Genomic DNA, 16012 nt, shown 5'->3' with positions numbered 1-16012 from the left:
TTGCTCTGAACCCCCAACGGTGGGCTACCTTGGACCCCAATCTTAACCCCGTAGGTGGTTTACTTACCTGCAAAACCTAACAATACTTCACCTCCCCCAGGAACTGTGAAAATTGCACTGTGTCCACTTTTAAAACAGCTAAATGTGTTTTATGTAAAAAGTATATATGCTACTGTAATTCTGCAAAGTTCCTAAAGTACTTACCTGCAATACCTTTCAAATGAGATATTACATGTAGAATTTGAACCTGTGGTTCTTAAAATAAACTAAGAAAAGATATTTTTCTATAACAAAACCTATTGGCCTGGATTTGTCTCCGAGTGTGTGTTCCTCATTTATTGCCTGTGTGTATGTACAACAAATGCTTAACACTACTCCTTTGATAAGCCTACTGCTCGACCACACTACCACAAAATAGAGCATCAGTATTATCTCTTTTTGCCACTATCTTACCTCTAAGGGGAACCCTTGGACTCTGTGCATACTATTCCTTACTTTGAAATAGTGCATACAGAGCCAACTTCCTACACTATTGTAGTAAGACCACGGGGGGGTGTACCTGCGGAGAGTGCTAAATACTGCTGCGGACCGCTTGATCTTATCAAGGAGGCCATTCACGTTTCATGAAAGGACCAGTCAGTGAGGGCCACGCGTGAAATGTGTTGGCTCTTTAGAGTGTCGAGTATCCGTCAGTGGGCCCAGGGACGACCGTCTAAAACAATGAAATGAATTACCAAAACAATGAAGGAAATTTACTAAAACATTATTACTTAACCCCACTATAAACTTCTCTCCCCCCCCAACCACCCCCCACCCATAATTCTACCCCAGAAGCATCTGTCGCCCAACTACCCAACCAATACAGCACAGCCAGGTGGACTGTCATTGGAGTGGAGTGGTGGACCCCTCCATTCAGACGGCTCAACTGCAATCAATAGACGGAAGTCGAAACTATAAGTGGTGAGCAATAAACGAAACGTTGAGTTGCGGGTAGGGCCCGCTCCAGTCTGCATGTGCAAGAGCCTGGGCGGTATCAGTCAATCCCTGCATATCACAGACTAGACCGTGTGTCTTTTGTAAGCCGAGTGCTGGGGACTGGCTCAGGCGGTCGCTGTCCGTCACATGCGCCGGGCCCCGGGCATCTGGAGCCTATGTGGGGACCTCTCTCACCTGGGAGCTGGCGAGTCACCTCTCTTCTTGCCTCCCCACACGGAACGACTGCGGCACCGCCCGATGGCAATAGGGGGTGGGGCCCTGAGGCTCTCAGTGACCAACCAGTTCTTTTCCTGTGGTGACCTGGGGCCATGGGCGTCTTGAAGGGCCCGGTTGTCTCCTAGTGGGCCTTCTACCAGTCTCCGCTCTTCGCAGCAGCAGGCAGGGTCGGGTCACTCCTTCCACTTCTATTTCAGCCCGGGTGGCTTACACCTCTGTCTGCGCGCCCCGGGGCCAACGCCCCCCCTCCCCCCCCCCTGCCCCAGGGGGCTGCCACCTCCGCGCCCGGATCTCTGCTCCCGCCGGTCCCCGGAATTCGAGGGGATGGTCCGCGGCCGTCGAGGCTCCCCCTCTTCAATCACCAATACTGGGCCCCGGCATAGGTGCCACGGTCTGGAGCGCGATGGGCGGCTCCGGTTTTTGCTGCAGATTCGGCCTGATCTTTGGCAGGTGCCCGGACACCGCAGCGCCCCACGGCTCGCCGGGATCCCCGTTGGCCAGGGGACCCGCAGGGGCAGTCAAGGACGTGTTACGGAGCAGGGGAATTACTGCTTCCTCAGGCTGATGATGGAGGGGTCTGGAGCACTCTGAGTGCGACTGCCATCATGACGCCCGAAGCCACACCCTAATTGTTTACTCTTAAACAAGTGTATTGGGAACAACTATAAAGTCTGATGTAAAAAAAAAACAAAAAAAAAAGTCTGTCCTTACTAAATCGGTGGATAAGGAGCTGTAACTGTTGAGCTTATAATGTTGGGCCTTATTTTGTGATCCTGTGCAGTAAGGTTTCTTATTTCTTTAAGAAATAGTAAGGTTATAAATGAACTGTCTGTGATTTTGATGAGGGAAATAATGTCTTGATTGGCTAATTTCGTCTGCAATTCTGAGTTGAGTTTTTATATTTTCCACTTCGAAAAATCACTTTCTTTGTCTAAAACTAAGATACTACACTGTGAAAGACTAAGAGATGGTAGTCAAATCAGAGATGAAAACTACTTGCTTTCAAAGAAGTCGGTGGCTCGCTCCATTATTAGTCTAGGAGATGGATGGATTGTTTCCCCATCTCTATCAAATCCCTTTTAAACAAATCTGAAATTTGGTTTTATAAATCCTTATTGGAATTGAACCCCATTGGAGAATTTCTGGTCTTTTGGCAAATTATGATTGTTGTATTTGAGATTTCAGAGTAGAGCACAATATAACTAATCTCCTCTTGGACAGTCCACTCTTTCTAAATGAGAGGGGGTGGGGGGGACAATGTTGTCCCTTCTCTTCAGGAAATAGGGCGTTATGGCCCGAAGTGATGCATAAGTCACATTATTTTCAATGAAATATTTTGATATAGGGATTGCTACTGCACATTATATTGTCAATTCAGAAAATATACTTTATCAAAGATTCAAGGGTTGTTGCTCTCTTGAAGTAGTAGTGCCTTTGCAGATAAGCCTTGAACATTGAATGTGTATATTACATTTGATTACTCAGTACCTATAATTCTAGTCAATAATTTTACGATGTAGGTTTTGGAAGTTGTATTTTGTTATAAAAAGGGTTTACATTTCTATAATATTTTTAGAAATATTTAATCCATTTATATTGAGACCTTTAATCCTTCGTGGAGGCTTGCTGTTGTTTGTTTGACTCTTACCTCTTCCTCTGGATGCTTTTATTGCAAATAATAAATATAAACATACATATGTGTTGTTCTCACCATTTTCTCCTTTGTTTGGTGCTACATAAAATATATTTTTTGCTACTTATTTCAACATTGACCGATGTAAAGTGGTGTGTGACCACTCCGGATTTGTTACATGCTATATAAAACTGCAAAGTAAGTAGTTAGGCCAGGTGGCTTTTTGCTTGGACTGCAGTTTATAGAACTTGGAGGAATCTAGCCACTAGACTTGCGTGTTATGAACATATCTTGAGTGACCGTAATAACTATATAAAATATCACCTTTGAAGGTGTGAGGGAGAAGGCGGAACGAAAATAAGTACCAATCCTGTATCTGTTAATAAAACTATATATTCATCACTGCACACTGGTAAAAAAAAATAAGTCATTTATGTAGTTTCTTACCTTCATTTTAGGTGATCTGTTAAAGTTGATGGGCTGCCCCTTTCACATGTTTCTGACAATTTAGAAAGTATTTCTCGTTGGCAAGATAAACTGTCTTCCTTGAACAAGATTGGTACTGGGTGTAGAATTTGGTAAGATTAGAGTCTCGCCTTGGGAATGACCGTTTTAATGAAACTGAGGATCCAGATGAGAGCCTACACAAATGAAGGACTTACAGATCCATTCAGGCTGATAAGGTTGCATTGAATAAAGTATCATGTGGGAATGGAGGCAAAATTGCATATCACTGTTGGACAGCTCCACTGGTCACAAGCCTTCAGTGATGTATTAGAACATTGTATAATTAGGTTGAAAGCTCTTTGAAAATCCTTTGCTATTCATTACACTGGAGCCAAACTTTCTTCTCTTTATCTTAATACTTAAAGTCCCTTCGTGATGCCTTCTGGTTATTAGATTCACTAGTTGCATTCCCTAGTTATAGTTTTATAGTCCACAAAAGTAGTAGTATTTTGTTGTGTGCTTGAAAATCTTTTTAATTTTGGTTCAGCACTGTGGAACTGTTCTTGAGCATCAAGATTCCCCCTCAAATGGATTTAGTGTATTTTTGTATGTGATTGCATATTTTTGAGCAAGGGGTGTTTAAGTGAGTAATAATAAACGAACTGGTCAAACAAGAGATTTCACATTTAATGTGTCCCAATTGATTGCCTTGTTTCCAAAGCAGATACCTCTTCCACTTGTCCATCCTGCTGGTTCTTTGGATAAATGTATTATCGTCCAGCCGCTTTTGATAAACGTTCCTATTAAAATCAGTACCCGTGTATCCACATGTTATTCTAACATCTCCACCCAGCTTCAGTAGTGCTCCTGCTTATGTTAGTTGCCAAAAACGTTTTCTATTGACAGGATAAAGTAATTTATTTTGAATTATGCCCAGAGAGATTGCTGTGACTAAGAACTCCTAAAAAAAATTAACTGAAACAATCCGTATGGGCGCAATATATATTTTTTAAGTTCAAGTCACTCGGAGATTTTTGTTGTATGGTTTGTTACAGAGAGTATAGATGAGAAAGTTAGGATTTTGTGCGATAGGGGAACAGGATACAATTGCAATCGGGGGAAAAGGAAGAGTAACGCACAATAAATGGTACTTTCTGGCAGTGAAACAGTTTGTAATGCAAGTTACTGTCACAATATCCTTTAGAATGATGGATGCATTTCGCTAATATATCTGGTACACTATTTTGTGAGTGGCCCTCAGTTGTGCTGCCTAATCTTGCATCAGTGCTTGCATTCCCAAGTTGCATCTAGTTTTCTGTGCAGCCCCATCATATGCTTTGTCTCCTTGACAGTGGTAAAATATAATAGTTCGTAATGAGAGTCTAAGGTAACCGTGAAACCTAAGTTTTGAAAGGCCCATTACTTGTTGTCCTTTTCTCCTGGCTTAGCATTAAACCAGGTACCCAATCTCTGGAATGGAGGTTTGCCATGAATATAGACTGGTTTGACCTTATTTTGTGGCACCTAATAGGCAGTTGTAAGTTGCAAAAGCAGTTATTCCCATCAAAGCAAGTATCCTGTGTTCCTGTATCCATCTTCTATCAAGATGTAGCCAGAGGTGCACTTAAATCTTGACAACAAGGCCTTCCTTTAATTTGTTAGATAAAACAAAAAAAAGTCCAGACTGACCAACATTAATTTTGCAACTGCTGGTCTTGTATTTCAGAACAGTGCTTGAGTGTGCCCTGATCCTACATTTTTAAATCCAAATACATTCCCACCATAACCTTGGCTAACACTCGTGCACATTAGATGTTTTTAGAGGTAGCTATTTTTAAACAGTCCCTTATATGAATGGGCTGGTTGGTGTGTCTGAGTGAGACTTTTTTATGCACACTGATAAGGCAGGTAGAATGGGGTCCAGAAGTATGATAGTGAGCTGGCTGATGATGGGAGCCATACCCTGTGCCATGGGGTTGTCTCCCCGTTAAAATAAATGACCCCCTGGTCCAGTAGAAATGTGTGCCATTCTACAGTGATTATCTTGGGTGTGGTACCATTGGAAAAGGCGGAGTATGCCCGAGCACATTACAGGGTGAAAGCAGAAGAAGCTGAAAGGCTCCTACTTTACATTCCATTTCGTGTTCCTAGGAAAAAGATTCTGTCTCAGTTTAAGCTTTTTCACAGAAGCTCAAGTTGGAGACCGTAAAGGGATAGGACTCTGGTGCAAACACCATGGGGGTTCCCCTGCTTGGGTTGGGAGGACATGTTTCGTCTTCCAAACGTTAAAGATAGTACAAAGGACCTGTCCTCTGCACAAAAGGGGTTAAAAGAACTAGACATGCTAACATTAGCTGTCATTTTATTTATGAATGGTTAATTCATTGCCCTTTCTCCTAATATTTGAAGAAGCCTTTGAAAACTCACCCCTAACACTTGATTTGGCATTGCAGTGTAAGAATGGAGAGATGGTTTGTCAGCATAGGTCTCCCTCTCACGTCACCACTTCCTCACTGTCACACACATTCAATAATCTTGCATTCTGTTGTTGTACAGTACCTAATGCTCACGTAACCTGTGAAACAGTGGCTGTCAATATTTTTTACTAGGCCTCTGGAAAATGTGCAAGCACAGAATTGTCCTTAGAGTTTCTGTTGGTAGTGAAGAAATGCAACTAGGAACAGATTCACTATTCTTAGGCCTGATCACTTAGAAAAAGTGTTGCACAAATGAGAATGTACCTTAAAAGACAAGAGGTGTCTGGCAAAACAAGAAATGGTTCATTTAATTAAACTTAATAGCTTGTAGAGCAGTTACGGAACCTGTGTCTGAGGACCATCTTTCATTGTACATCGAATTGAAACAAGTTTTATACATTCCTCTGGGTGCGATAAAGTCCTAAACATATTCCTTCCTTGGTTAAAAAAAAGAAAAAAAAATGTGAACAGTTGTCAAGGAGTCCAATACAAGTCCAGATACGGGATACAGGTGGGCCTTGACCTGGTGTGGACACATTGTGGGCCAGCGAGTACGTGTCCAGATGTCCAGCCTGAGGGGCACATCGTAACTGCGTGTGCGGGTCCTGATTGGCTAAGAGTACCTAACTACATGTGGCATCCAACTTTGTTTTTTTGGGGAATGCACGTATCCCTCTGGGCATGTGTGTTTTATTGGGGACAATCTCCGGGAACCTTTGTAGTGTTGCTGCCTATCTGCAGCACCTATTTTAAGTTTTCATGTTTGTGCTTTTGGCTGCTGGCTAAGTGTTATTGCACCTGTGACCTATCAGTCATTACTCTTCAGGCCTGGGTCGCAGAGCATGCTTGACCACGTACCTACGTGCTGGGATTGATGGGGGAATCTAACAGTAGTGATGTGACTTCTTTCATGAAAATGTATCCTTTGTGTATAAAAATGTCTTGTTAGCAGGGCCATAGTCATTAATCAATCCAATATCAACAAGACGCTTGCACTTAAAATAGTGCCCTATCTCTCATCCCAATTCACCAGCATTCAGGCCAGCAAAAATACCCAGTAATAAAAATATTCTTGCTGTCTACTAAAAAATAAATTCAATTGCTCTGGGTCTTTATTTTTTAATTCTACCTGCTTCCCTTCTACAGGCCGGTCCCCTCATGAGAACTTGGTTCCGTGTGATGTGCTGTTGCTTCGTGGAAGATGTATAGTGGATGAAGCCATGTTAACTGGAGAATCTGTCCCTCAAATGAAGGTAAATCGAAAATTTGTGAATAGTGTTTGAATCATTTTCAAATCAGATCTGTCTGATCTGGATTCTGAGAGTTTTTGGTTTGTATTATTATGGCAGAGACATTTTTCAAGCTTTGACTAGTTAACCCTCTTTCAAGGGTGATGTGTCTAGTTCTGTTATCCAAACTTCCTTATAGACCCACATCCCGGGAAGAGCCCCTTTGTAAGGAGTTCTGTAGTGTATTTGCTGTGTCTCCCTATATGTGTTGGACCAAGGAATTAACTCAAAGTCCCTATACCCTGACCCAAGGGCCAAGGACTGTTTTTTAATAGGGGGAAGGTTTAAGGGATGATTAAAACCTGTGGTGATGCATGGAACGTTCCAATATCCCTGCATCTAAATGGCATTTAAACATGCATATAAACACATTCATATATTCACAAGTCCTGTGGGACACTGATAGCTGAAGATGCAAGATTTTCTTTCGTTCTGTGGGTACTTATAACATAGATAGCAATTTAAAACGCATGACTGGAGACATGAACACCACACAAATAATAAAAATGATTAAGAAAATGAGCATAAACCTTGTTTGTGCTCGTAGGAACTATTTGTAATCTTCATTTCACATGTGACTAGTGCACACAACAGCCCACTGCAAAATAATGAAAGCAGGGCCAGCCATAAAACAGTACATTGTGGGGGTGGGGGGCTGCTGGGGAACCCAAGGGTTCCCCCCACAGCCCCAGCTGGCTTCCTAAGCCCCATCATACTTGAGTGCTGGTGGTAGCTGCCACCTTTCCTTTGCTCCCACCGGAGTAGGAACAGTATTTTTCTCCTGCTTCCCCCAGGTGGGAGCAAAGTGGAGTTCGCCGCCAATGAGTGTGGGCAGGGTATCGGAGAATCCCCCCTCTTTAAAGTGCATTTAGCACCGGTCCATGGGATCCCCGGTCCTGAGTGGCGATGGCAGAGCGACTCCACTCATGCCTCCCTCACCATATGTACTATATTGAAAACCTCAGGGCCGTGACCCATTCCAGGAGTCACATTTCTTAAATTGAAAAAGCCAGACTGATTTTTTTAAAATTGTTTTGTTTTTAAAACCAATATGTATATTTTGGCCCTCCTTTCCTCTGAGACTTCTCCAGGACCCTTGCATAAGGGCTAGAGCAGCATAGTATCCTCATGCTGCCCATTTATATATATTTTTTCATTAATACACTCGGGACTAAGGACACTCGCGGTGGCGGTCTTAGCACCGCGGTCCCAGCGGCAAAGACCGCCACATTCCGAGTTCGGCAGTTTGGCCAAAGCCAAACCGCCAGTCCGACCGGCGCGACTGGCGGTGAGCTCCTCCAGTCCGGCGGCATGCCTAAAACCGCTGGCCTTATTACGAGGCAGCACACCACCAGGCTTTTCGTGGCTGTTGTGCCACCATCAAAGCCCTGGTGGTAACGCACCCGGCGATAGGAATCTCCATTCTTGTCGCCGGCACACCTATCCCCACACACTTGCAGATACACACCCCCACCCGACTGCACGCATATATATATAGACACTCCCATCCAACCGCACGCATACATCCAAACACCCACTCCCAACTGAACAAACGCACCCCCACTTGCTCACATGCATATGACCCCCTCCGCCTACACCCCCCCCGCCTACACCCACCCCCCTCCGCCTACACCCACCCCCCCTCCGCCTACACCCACCCCCCCTCCGCCTACACCCACCCCCCCTCCGCCTACACCCACCCCCCCTCCGCCTACACCCACCCCCCCCTCCGCCTACACCCACCCCCCCCTCCGCCTACACTCACCCCCCCCTCTGCCTACACTCACCCCCCCCTCTGCCTACACTCACCCCCCCTCTGCCTACACTCACCCCCCCCTCTGCCTACACTCACCCCCCCCTCTGCCTACACTCACCCCCCCCTCTGCCTACACTCACCCCCCCCCCTGGCCTACACTCACCCCCCCCCTGGCCTACACTCACCCCCCCCCTGGCCTACATTCACCCCCCCCTGGCCTACATTCACCCCCCCCTGGCCTACATTCACCCCCCCCTGGCCTACATTCACCCCCCCCTGGCCTACATTCACCCCCCCCTGGCCTACATTCACCCCCCCCTCGCCTACATTCACCCCCCCCTCGCCTACATTCACCCCCCCCTCGCCTACATTCACCCCCCCCCTCGGCCTACATTCACCCCCCCCCTCTGCCTACATTCACCCCCCCCCTCTGCCTACATTCACCCCCCCCTCTGCCTACATTCACCCCCCCCCTCTGCCTACATTCACCCCCCCCCTCTGCCTACATTCACCCCCCCCCTCTGCCTACATTCACCCCCCCCCTCTGCCTACATTCACCCCCCCCCTCTGCCTACATTCACCCCCCCTCTGCCTACATTCACCCCCCCTCTGCCTACATTCACCCCCCCTCTGCCTACATTCACCCCCCCTCTGCCTACATTCACCCCCCCTCTGCCTGTCTGTTGACACACCCCCCCTCTGCCTGTCTGTTGACACACCCCCCCTCTGCCTGTCTGTTGACACACCCCCCCTCTGCCTGTCTGTTGACACCCCCCCCTCTGCCTGTCTGTTGACACCCCCCCCCCTCTGCCTGTCTGTTGACACCCCCCCCCTCTGCCTGTCTGTTGACACCCCCCCCTCTGCCTGTCTGTTGACACCCCCCCCCTCTGCCTGTCTGTTGACACCCCCCCCCTCTGCCTGTCTGTTGACACACCCCCCCTCTGCCTGTCTGTTGACACACCCCCCCTCTGCCTGTCTGTTGACACACCCCCCCTCTGCCTGTCTGTTGACACACCCCCCCTCTGCCTGTCTGTTGACACACCCCCCCTCTGCCTGTCTGTTGACACACCCCCCCTCTGCCTGTCTGTTGACACCCCCCCCCCTCTGCCTGTCTGTTGACACCCCCCCCCCTCTGCCTGTCTGTTGACACCCCCCCCTCTGCCTGTCTGTTGACACCCCCCCCTCTGCCTGTCTGTTGACACCCCCCCCTCTGCCTGTCTGTTGACACCCCCCCCTCTGCCTGTCTGTTGACACCCCCCCTCTGCCTGTCTGTTGACACCCCCCCCTCTGCCTGTCTGTTGACACCCCCCCCTCTGCCTGTCTGTTGACACACCCCCCCCTCTGCCTGTCTGTTGACACACCCCCCCTCTGCCTGTCTGTTGACACACCCCCCCTCTGCCTGTCTGTTGACACACCCCCCCCTCTGCCTGTCTGTTGACACACCCCCCCCTCTGCCTGTCTGTTGACACACCCCCCCCTCTGCCTGTCTGTTGACACACCCCCCCCTCTGCCTGTCTGTTGACACCCCCCCCCCCTCTGCCTGTCTGTTGACACCCCCCCCCCTCTGCCTGTCTGTTGACACCCCCCCCCCTCTGCCTGTCTGTTGACACACCCCCCCCTGCCTGTCTGTCTGACACACCCCCCCCCCTCTGCCTGTCTGTCTGACACCCCCCCCTCCCTCTCCCTGCCTGTCTGTCTGACACACCCCCCCTCCGCCTGTCTGTCTGACCCCTCCCTCTCCCTGCCTGTCTCTGACCCCCCCTCCCCCTCCTTGCCTGTCTGTCTGTTGACACACCCCTCCCCCTCTCTGCCTGTCACTCATGAGATGTTCTTCATTGATAACATGACTGCAACATCACACAACTTCACTGACAACACTGAGCATGGCAGGGGCGTGGGTTACAGTAACTATAGGCATGAATTACACTTACTAGAGATCTAGAACTGGTGAATTTCAGTGCTTTTAGAGTTCAGAATATTACGTTTTGCTTAAATTTTCACGTAATTGTAGCGTTCCTTTAATGCTAGATTTGTTTTTCAGTGGATATTTTTTCATAGAATTGTTGAGCACAGGAATCCTAAGCAGTACTACCTCTGTATGGCTGTGTCCGAGCCTGAGTCAGATAAAATTATTACAATGTCTACTTTTTTTCTTAAATCAAAACATCATACAAAACTGCTGTCCTACTGCCAATAAGCAACCAGGCCACAGTTCTACAGTGAAAAAATTAAAATGTACATGACTATGGGTCAGATAAATGCATGTCAGTTGTGTGCTGGCCTTTGGGTCAAATATTGGACAGGCATTAGTACAGATATAATTCAGTAGTCGCAGAAGCTTTTGCCACTTTGTAGGAAAGCACACTCATTGTGTGCCATGCCCAAGTCATTGCATCTAATATATGCAAGTCACCCCTACAGCAGGCCTTCTAGCCCGAAGGCAGGGTGCATTATTTTACATGTGAGGGCTTATCTGCTTGAGTAGATAGGTCCCTGTAATGGCATGTGCAATTACTAGATGTTGCAAGTGAACGGGGAAGCCATCCTAAGTAAATGAACTGGGCACTGGCCATTACAAGTCTCCCAGCTACATGATACCTTTACTGAAATCTATGGTGTTGGGTATCGAACACCTCAGCTTAATAAATCCATACTGATGCCAGTATTGGATTTGACATGCACCCCGAGGGCACCTTAGAGTTGCCACTTGAAACCTACAAGTCTTTAAGTGTGTTGGCTGACTGGTTTCGACCAGCCTGCCACCACAGACTAATTTCTGACCCCCCTTGTAGGTGAGAAGCAGCGCTCTCTGAGGTCAGGAAACAGTGCCTGCTCCGCAGGAAGGAGTTATCACAGCCTCCTGCAGGATGGTTAGTAAATCTGCATGCTAAGGACAGAGTCTTCAAAGCCTCTGCCGCCTTTGATGTGTGACCCCCAGCTTCCTCCCTACCTGGAGAATGTGACTCGCTGCCTTGAGGCCAATCTGATACCAGGACAGGCAGGAAATTAGTTATGCAGTAGACATGTTGTGCCACTAGACAGACCCCTAAGGACGGCTACATGATGTGCTCCACAAAACAAGAGTTCCACCATCTAGTTTTTGGTGGAATTGGGAACTGTGGGGAATAATAAAGCCCACAGGAAGTGGTCCTATAGGGGGTGTAGTCACCCCAGAAGTAAGTAGCCCATTGGCAACTACCCTACACTCCCCGTAATGTCCCTAAAGTCAGTGTTTAGGTGGACCCCTGACACTGTGCTTAGGCTCCCATTATTCTAATAAGACTACTGGATTTGATGGGCAGAATCGCCTGCAGTGTGGGAGACTGAGTCCTAACCCACTACAGATGACACCTTGTCGCCCGAATCCGGGCTTTGCTCCGGCTAACTAGCAGTGCCTCTTCTCTGCCCAAGAGCAGGGATGATTGGGCAGCCGAGCGCATGACACAATTGATCACTCAGGTAAATCGTGGTCACTCGGGTCTCATCAGTTTCTCTCAGTTACATTAGTCTAACATACACAATGACAGAGGTAGTATATGTTTCAATAAGGTTTTAATGAAGCGACTGCATCTCAGATAGCAAAGCATGTACTGCAATAACTAGGATGACACAGCATGACCGAATTAGAATTGTGACAGAGAGTGAAGCATAAAAATAACGCTACCATATCGTCACTGGAGTCAATAGACTAATTCCTACCTAGGCTATAATAGAGCACAGCATGTTAAGCTCTAATTCTGCCCTTCAGGTTCCTCTGGGAAGACGTCATCCCCCAGACCGGAGCAATGGCCTGAAGTCTACATAAGCAGCTGTAGCGAGGCGTTCAGCAATCCGCATACAGTCGTGGTTCTTTGGCTGGAATCTCCCTCTAACGTGTAAGGGGCAGGGAAGTGTTTTTATAATAAAACAGATGATGTTCTGAGAAAATGTCCCTACGTAAGGATGTGTGTTTTTCTATGAATACCAGAGACAAAACTTTTACCACGTTCACTGGCAACCAATCTTATTGCAGCCTTGAAAGAAGCACAGAGTGAACAAGAATGTCTTGTTTGAGAACGTAGTGCTGGCCTAGGCAAAGGATTATAGATAGAAATAAAACAGGACTGCAAAAATGGCTATTGTTAAAATAATAAATTAAGCTGAATAAAATATATCTAGGTTAAAGTGCACCGCGGCAGGCCTAGTGTGCTAAAATAACCTGCATGGAGCTATAACTAAAAATGGCTACACAACAACAGCAGGAACTTAGATTTGTCTGACTGCAAGAAGGAAAAGGAAGAGCCGGCCAACACAAGAATTGTGGACTTTGGCACCAAACCCTGCCCTCCTGCTCCTGTTCTCGCAATTGCAAAGACCTGACTCATCGAGCAGCTGTGCATTACCTCAATGCCTTTAAAGGCCTGCCAGCATTTCGCCAACCAGCAATCCACTCCCTTGGAGTGGAGAATCCACTTCCCGCCACTAATGGCATCGGTCAGGTTCCTAATTTTTCTGACCATCAGGTCCTCCATGGGAGCAACTTGCCAGACTGATGATCCTGAGTGTCCAGGAGGTGAGCCCCCTCAACCCATCCAGTCTGAGACATTGAGTCTGTTCAGTCTGAACACCACCACCGTTAAAACTTACCTGCACATAGAGAGACTTCAAGAGAAGCCAGCTCCACACCAGAATTCGTCCTGCTGTGTGTATTTTCCCCTCATCTGCAGGTGCACTAAGAACTATGAGAGTCTCAAACTTGCCGAATAACCAGACAAAACACCTATGCACCCGAGCCCCCCCCCAGCTCGAGTCAATTGGAACGGTCAGTGTCTCTGTGGTCCTGTGACCCTCAGGAGCAGAGCTCCCCTTTAGGTTCTGCCAGATTGGTTCTGCCAGACCGGTTTCCCAGTTCCCACTTGGAGCCTTTTTCCTACAGGTACTTTTCCTCATTGAGTTTGGCAAGTAGCGTTTAAGGCTACCACACTTGAAAGCACCTCTGCTGTCAGAACACCAGGGCAGGTAAACTTGAACTGTTGGTGGTTTCTGGGACCTTGGACTTTACTTATCTTAAGTCCATAAGAACAGTCCTGTAGGTCGTTTGCAATTGACGCTATGCAGATTATGTTTAACCCAAAGGATAACATTACCGGGCTTAAGGGTCATGCCTCGAATATGACAGCTATATTTCCTGTATTTTTAAATATTGCTAACTCAAAGTACTTACCTGCTCTCGAAGATCTTGGTGTATAATATACAAATCTGTTTTTCTATATTTATCTTGTGTCTCTTCTTGAGTGTGTGTCACTTATTGACTGTGTGCAAACTGCTCATCCACACTTTCATAAAGAGAGCATTTGGAATTATTATTGTAAGCCAATAAGGGTTGCCTGGACTATCTACCTGATGTATCCCTACATTGGTACACTATATAGATAGTCAGCATCCTACATACTTTCAGTCAGTCATTTTATACTTCTGAAATGCCGGCATCCATGGATGAAGTTGGAAAAGCCCTGGCAGTTCTGAGTGTTCCAACATTTGCTGAGAGAGACCGATTTATTAGAGAAGGAGTTGACTGTAAACATGATAGAAGAGGTGATAGGTCAGTTAAACACCAAAAAGTCGGTTTCCTAATATGTCCATGATCAAACTTTTCCAAATGTTTGGCGATGCATAGCCTAAAAGGTATCCTACATCTTTCTTGAAGCTAAGTAGAAAGGGGGCTATGATGAAGAACTGAATCTCTTCTCCATGAGGAAGGAAAACTGAAAGCTAACTTTAACTCATGCAGGCCTAAATCCCAAGTAAATGTATAAAAATAAGGTTCTGGCAAAGATATCAGCAAATAGATTATTTAAAGTAATAAGTTCCAGGGTTCATCAAAACGAGTCAGGTTTTATGCCACATAATTCTGCCGGACTCCGTTTGAAAAAGTTATATAGTTGTGTAGCATATGCTCTGGATTTATTTGTATCATTGAATGCCTTTAAGGCATTAATCTCAATCGAATGCATCAAACACTTCCAGCTTCTAAAAAAAAAAATTCATCCTTCAAACAATGGGTCAGGCTTCTATGTATTGAATTTCTTGCCAGGGTTAAGGTAAATGACACTGTATCATACTCTGTTTCTTATGGGCGGGTTGCTCCCTGTCGTCCCCGCTGCCTGCTTTGGTGATTAAGCTTTTTGCATGCTGGTTGTTGGGATTCCCTGCTACTGGGGGTGACTGGTTCAATCCCTTATGGGATGACAGAATATTGTGTTACCCAGACTATATACTGTTTTACATTTTAGATCAAGAATGCTCCATTAATAGAATGCTTGATGTATTCCAAGTGTTTCTAGGATTCAGTATATATATTGGTCCATATCCCTCCTAAATAAAAGAAGCCTTCAAGCTTATTTTGACATTCTCTTCTGTTAGGAGGCAGTGGTCTTTCACTGCTTGGCTATATGTGTTACAGGAGACAAAAAGATCTCGCTTGAATGTAACTGGGCTGTGAAATCAAAATTTTAAACAAGATCTTCCACACTGGAGACTCCTCCCCCAAACAATTATGGGCCAAAATGCCTTTATTAGATGGTCACCAGTCCGAAATTCTTGTATCCTGTGTTTGAAATTCCACACATTGGTGCCAGAGAAATTCAGATGTGTGTCCTGTTTTGGGATGGGAGACTTCCACAGACACCTCTGGCTACACTATGTAAATAGGCATTTCAAGAATGTATCTCCCCAATTAATATGCAGAACTATGATTGGACTTCTTAACTCTTGGTCATCAATGACTGGATTTAACAAATTGGATTATTAATTGTGGTGGGTGACTACCCACCTCAATGAATAATCACAACCCTTGTAATGGTAAACCCAAAATTACCCTGGTGGCTATGCTGAAGAGCAGTCAGGCTTAACTTGGCGCATGTGTAAAGTATTTATGCAGTACCAAAACAGCAATAGCCGAAATGCAGAACAATAAAATTCCCAGACTAAATTAGGAAAATGGAGTAACATTTTGTAAACAATATGACACCAAACTGTCAAAAATTCAATCAGCAGAACCGGAAATATGACTTTTAAAAAGTTTTAAGTAGGAATGACTCCAAGAAGCATAAAGTGCCAATGATAGTGGTTGCAGTGGACTGTAACCCATACACAATTTGACGCTGACCACGGTGCAGTGAGAGTCAAATAGCGTTCTAAAACCAGAAAACAAAATAGG

At 46.1% G+C, this 16012-nt stretch overlaps 1 protein-coding gene across 1 annotated transcript in view; it reads left to right on the top strand.

Annotated features, from left to right (window-relative positions):
• The window catches only part of ATP13A1 (ATPase 13A1), a 381010-nt gene that overhangs the window by 48062 nt on the left and 316936 nt on the right, over positions 1 to 16012 (top strand). Inside the window, exon 7 of the mRNA XM_069231770.1 lies at positions 6916 to 7022. Coding sequence (XP_069087871.1) covers positions 6916 to 7022 — 107 coding nt within the window. The remainder of the gene's footprint in view (positions 1 to 6915; positions 7023 to 16012) is intronic.

Source organism: Pleurodeles waltl, chromosome 4_2 (genome assembly GCF_031143425.1).
Source record: "Pleurodeles waltl isolate 20211129_DDA chromosome 4_2, aPleWal1.hap1.20221129, whole genome shotgun sequence".
Lineage (NCBI taxonomy): Eukaryota > Metazoa > Chordata > Amphibia > Caudata > Salamandridae > Pleurodeles > Pleurodeles waltl.
This window is presented reverse-complemented; position numbering and strand designations above follow the sequence as displayed.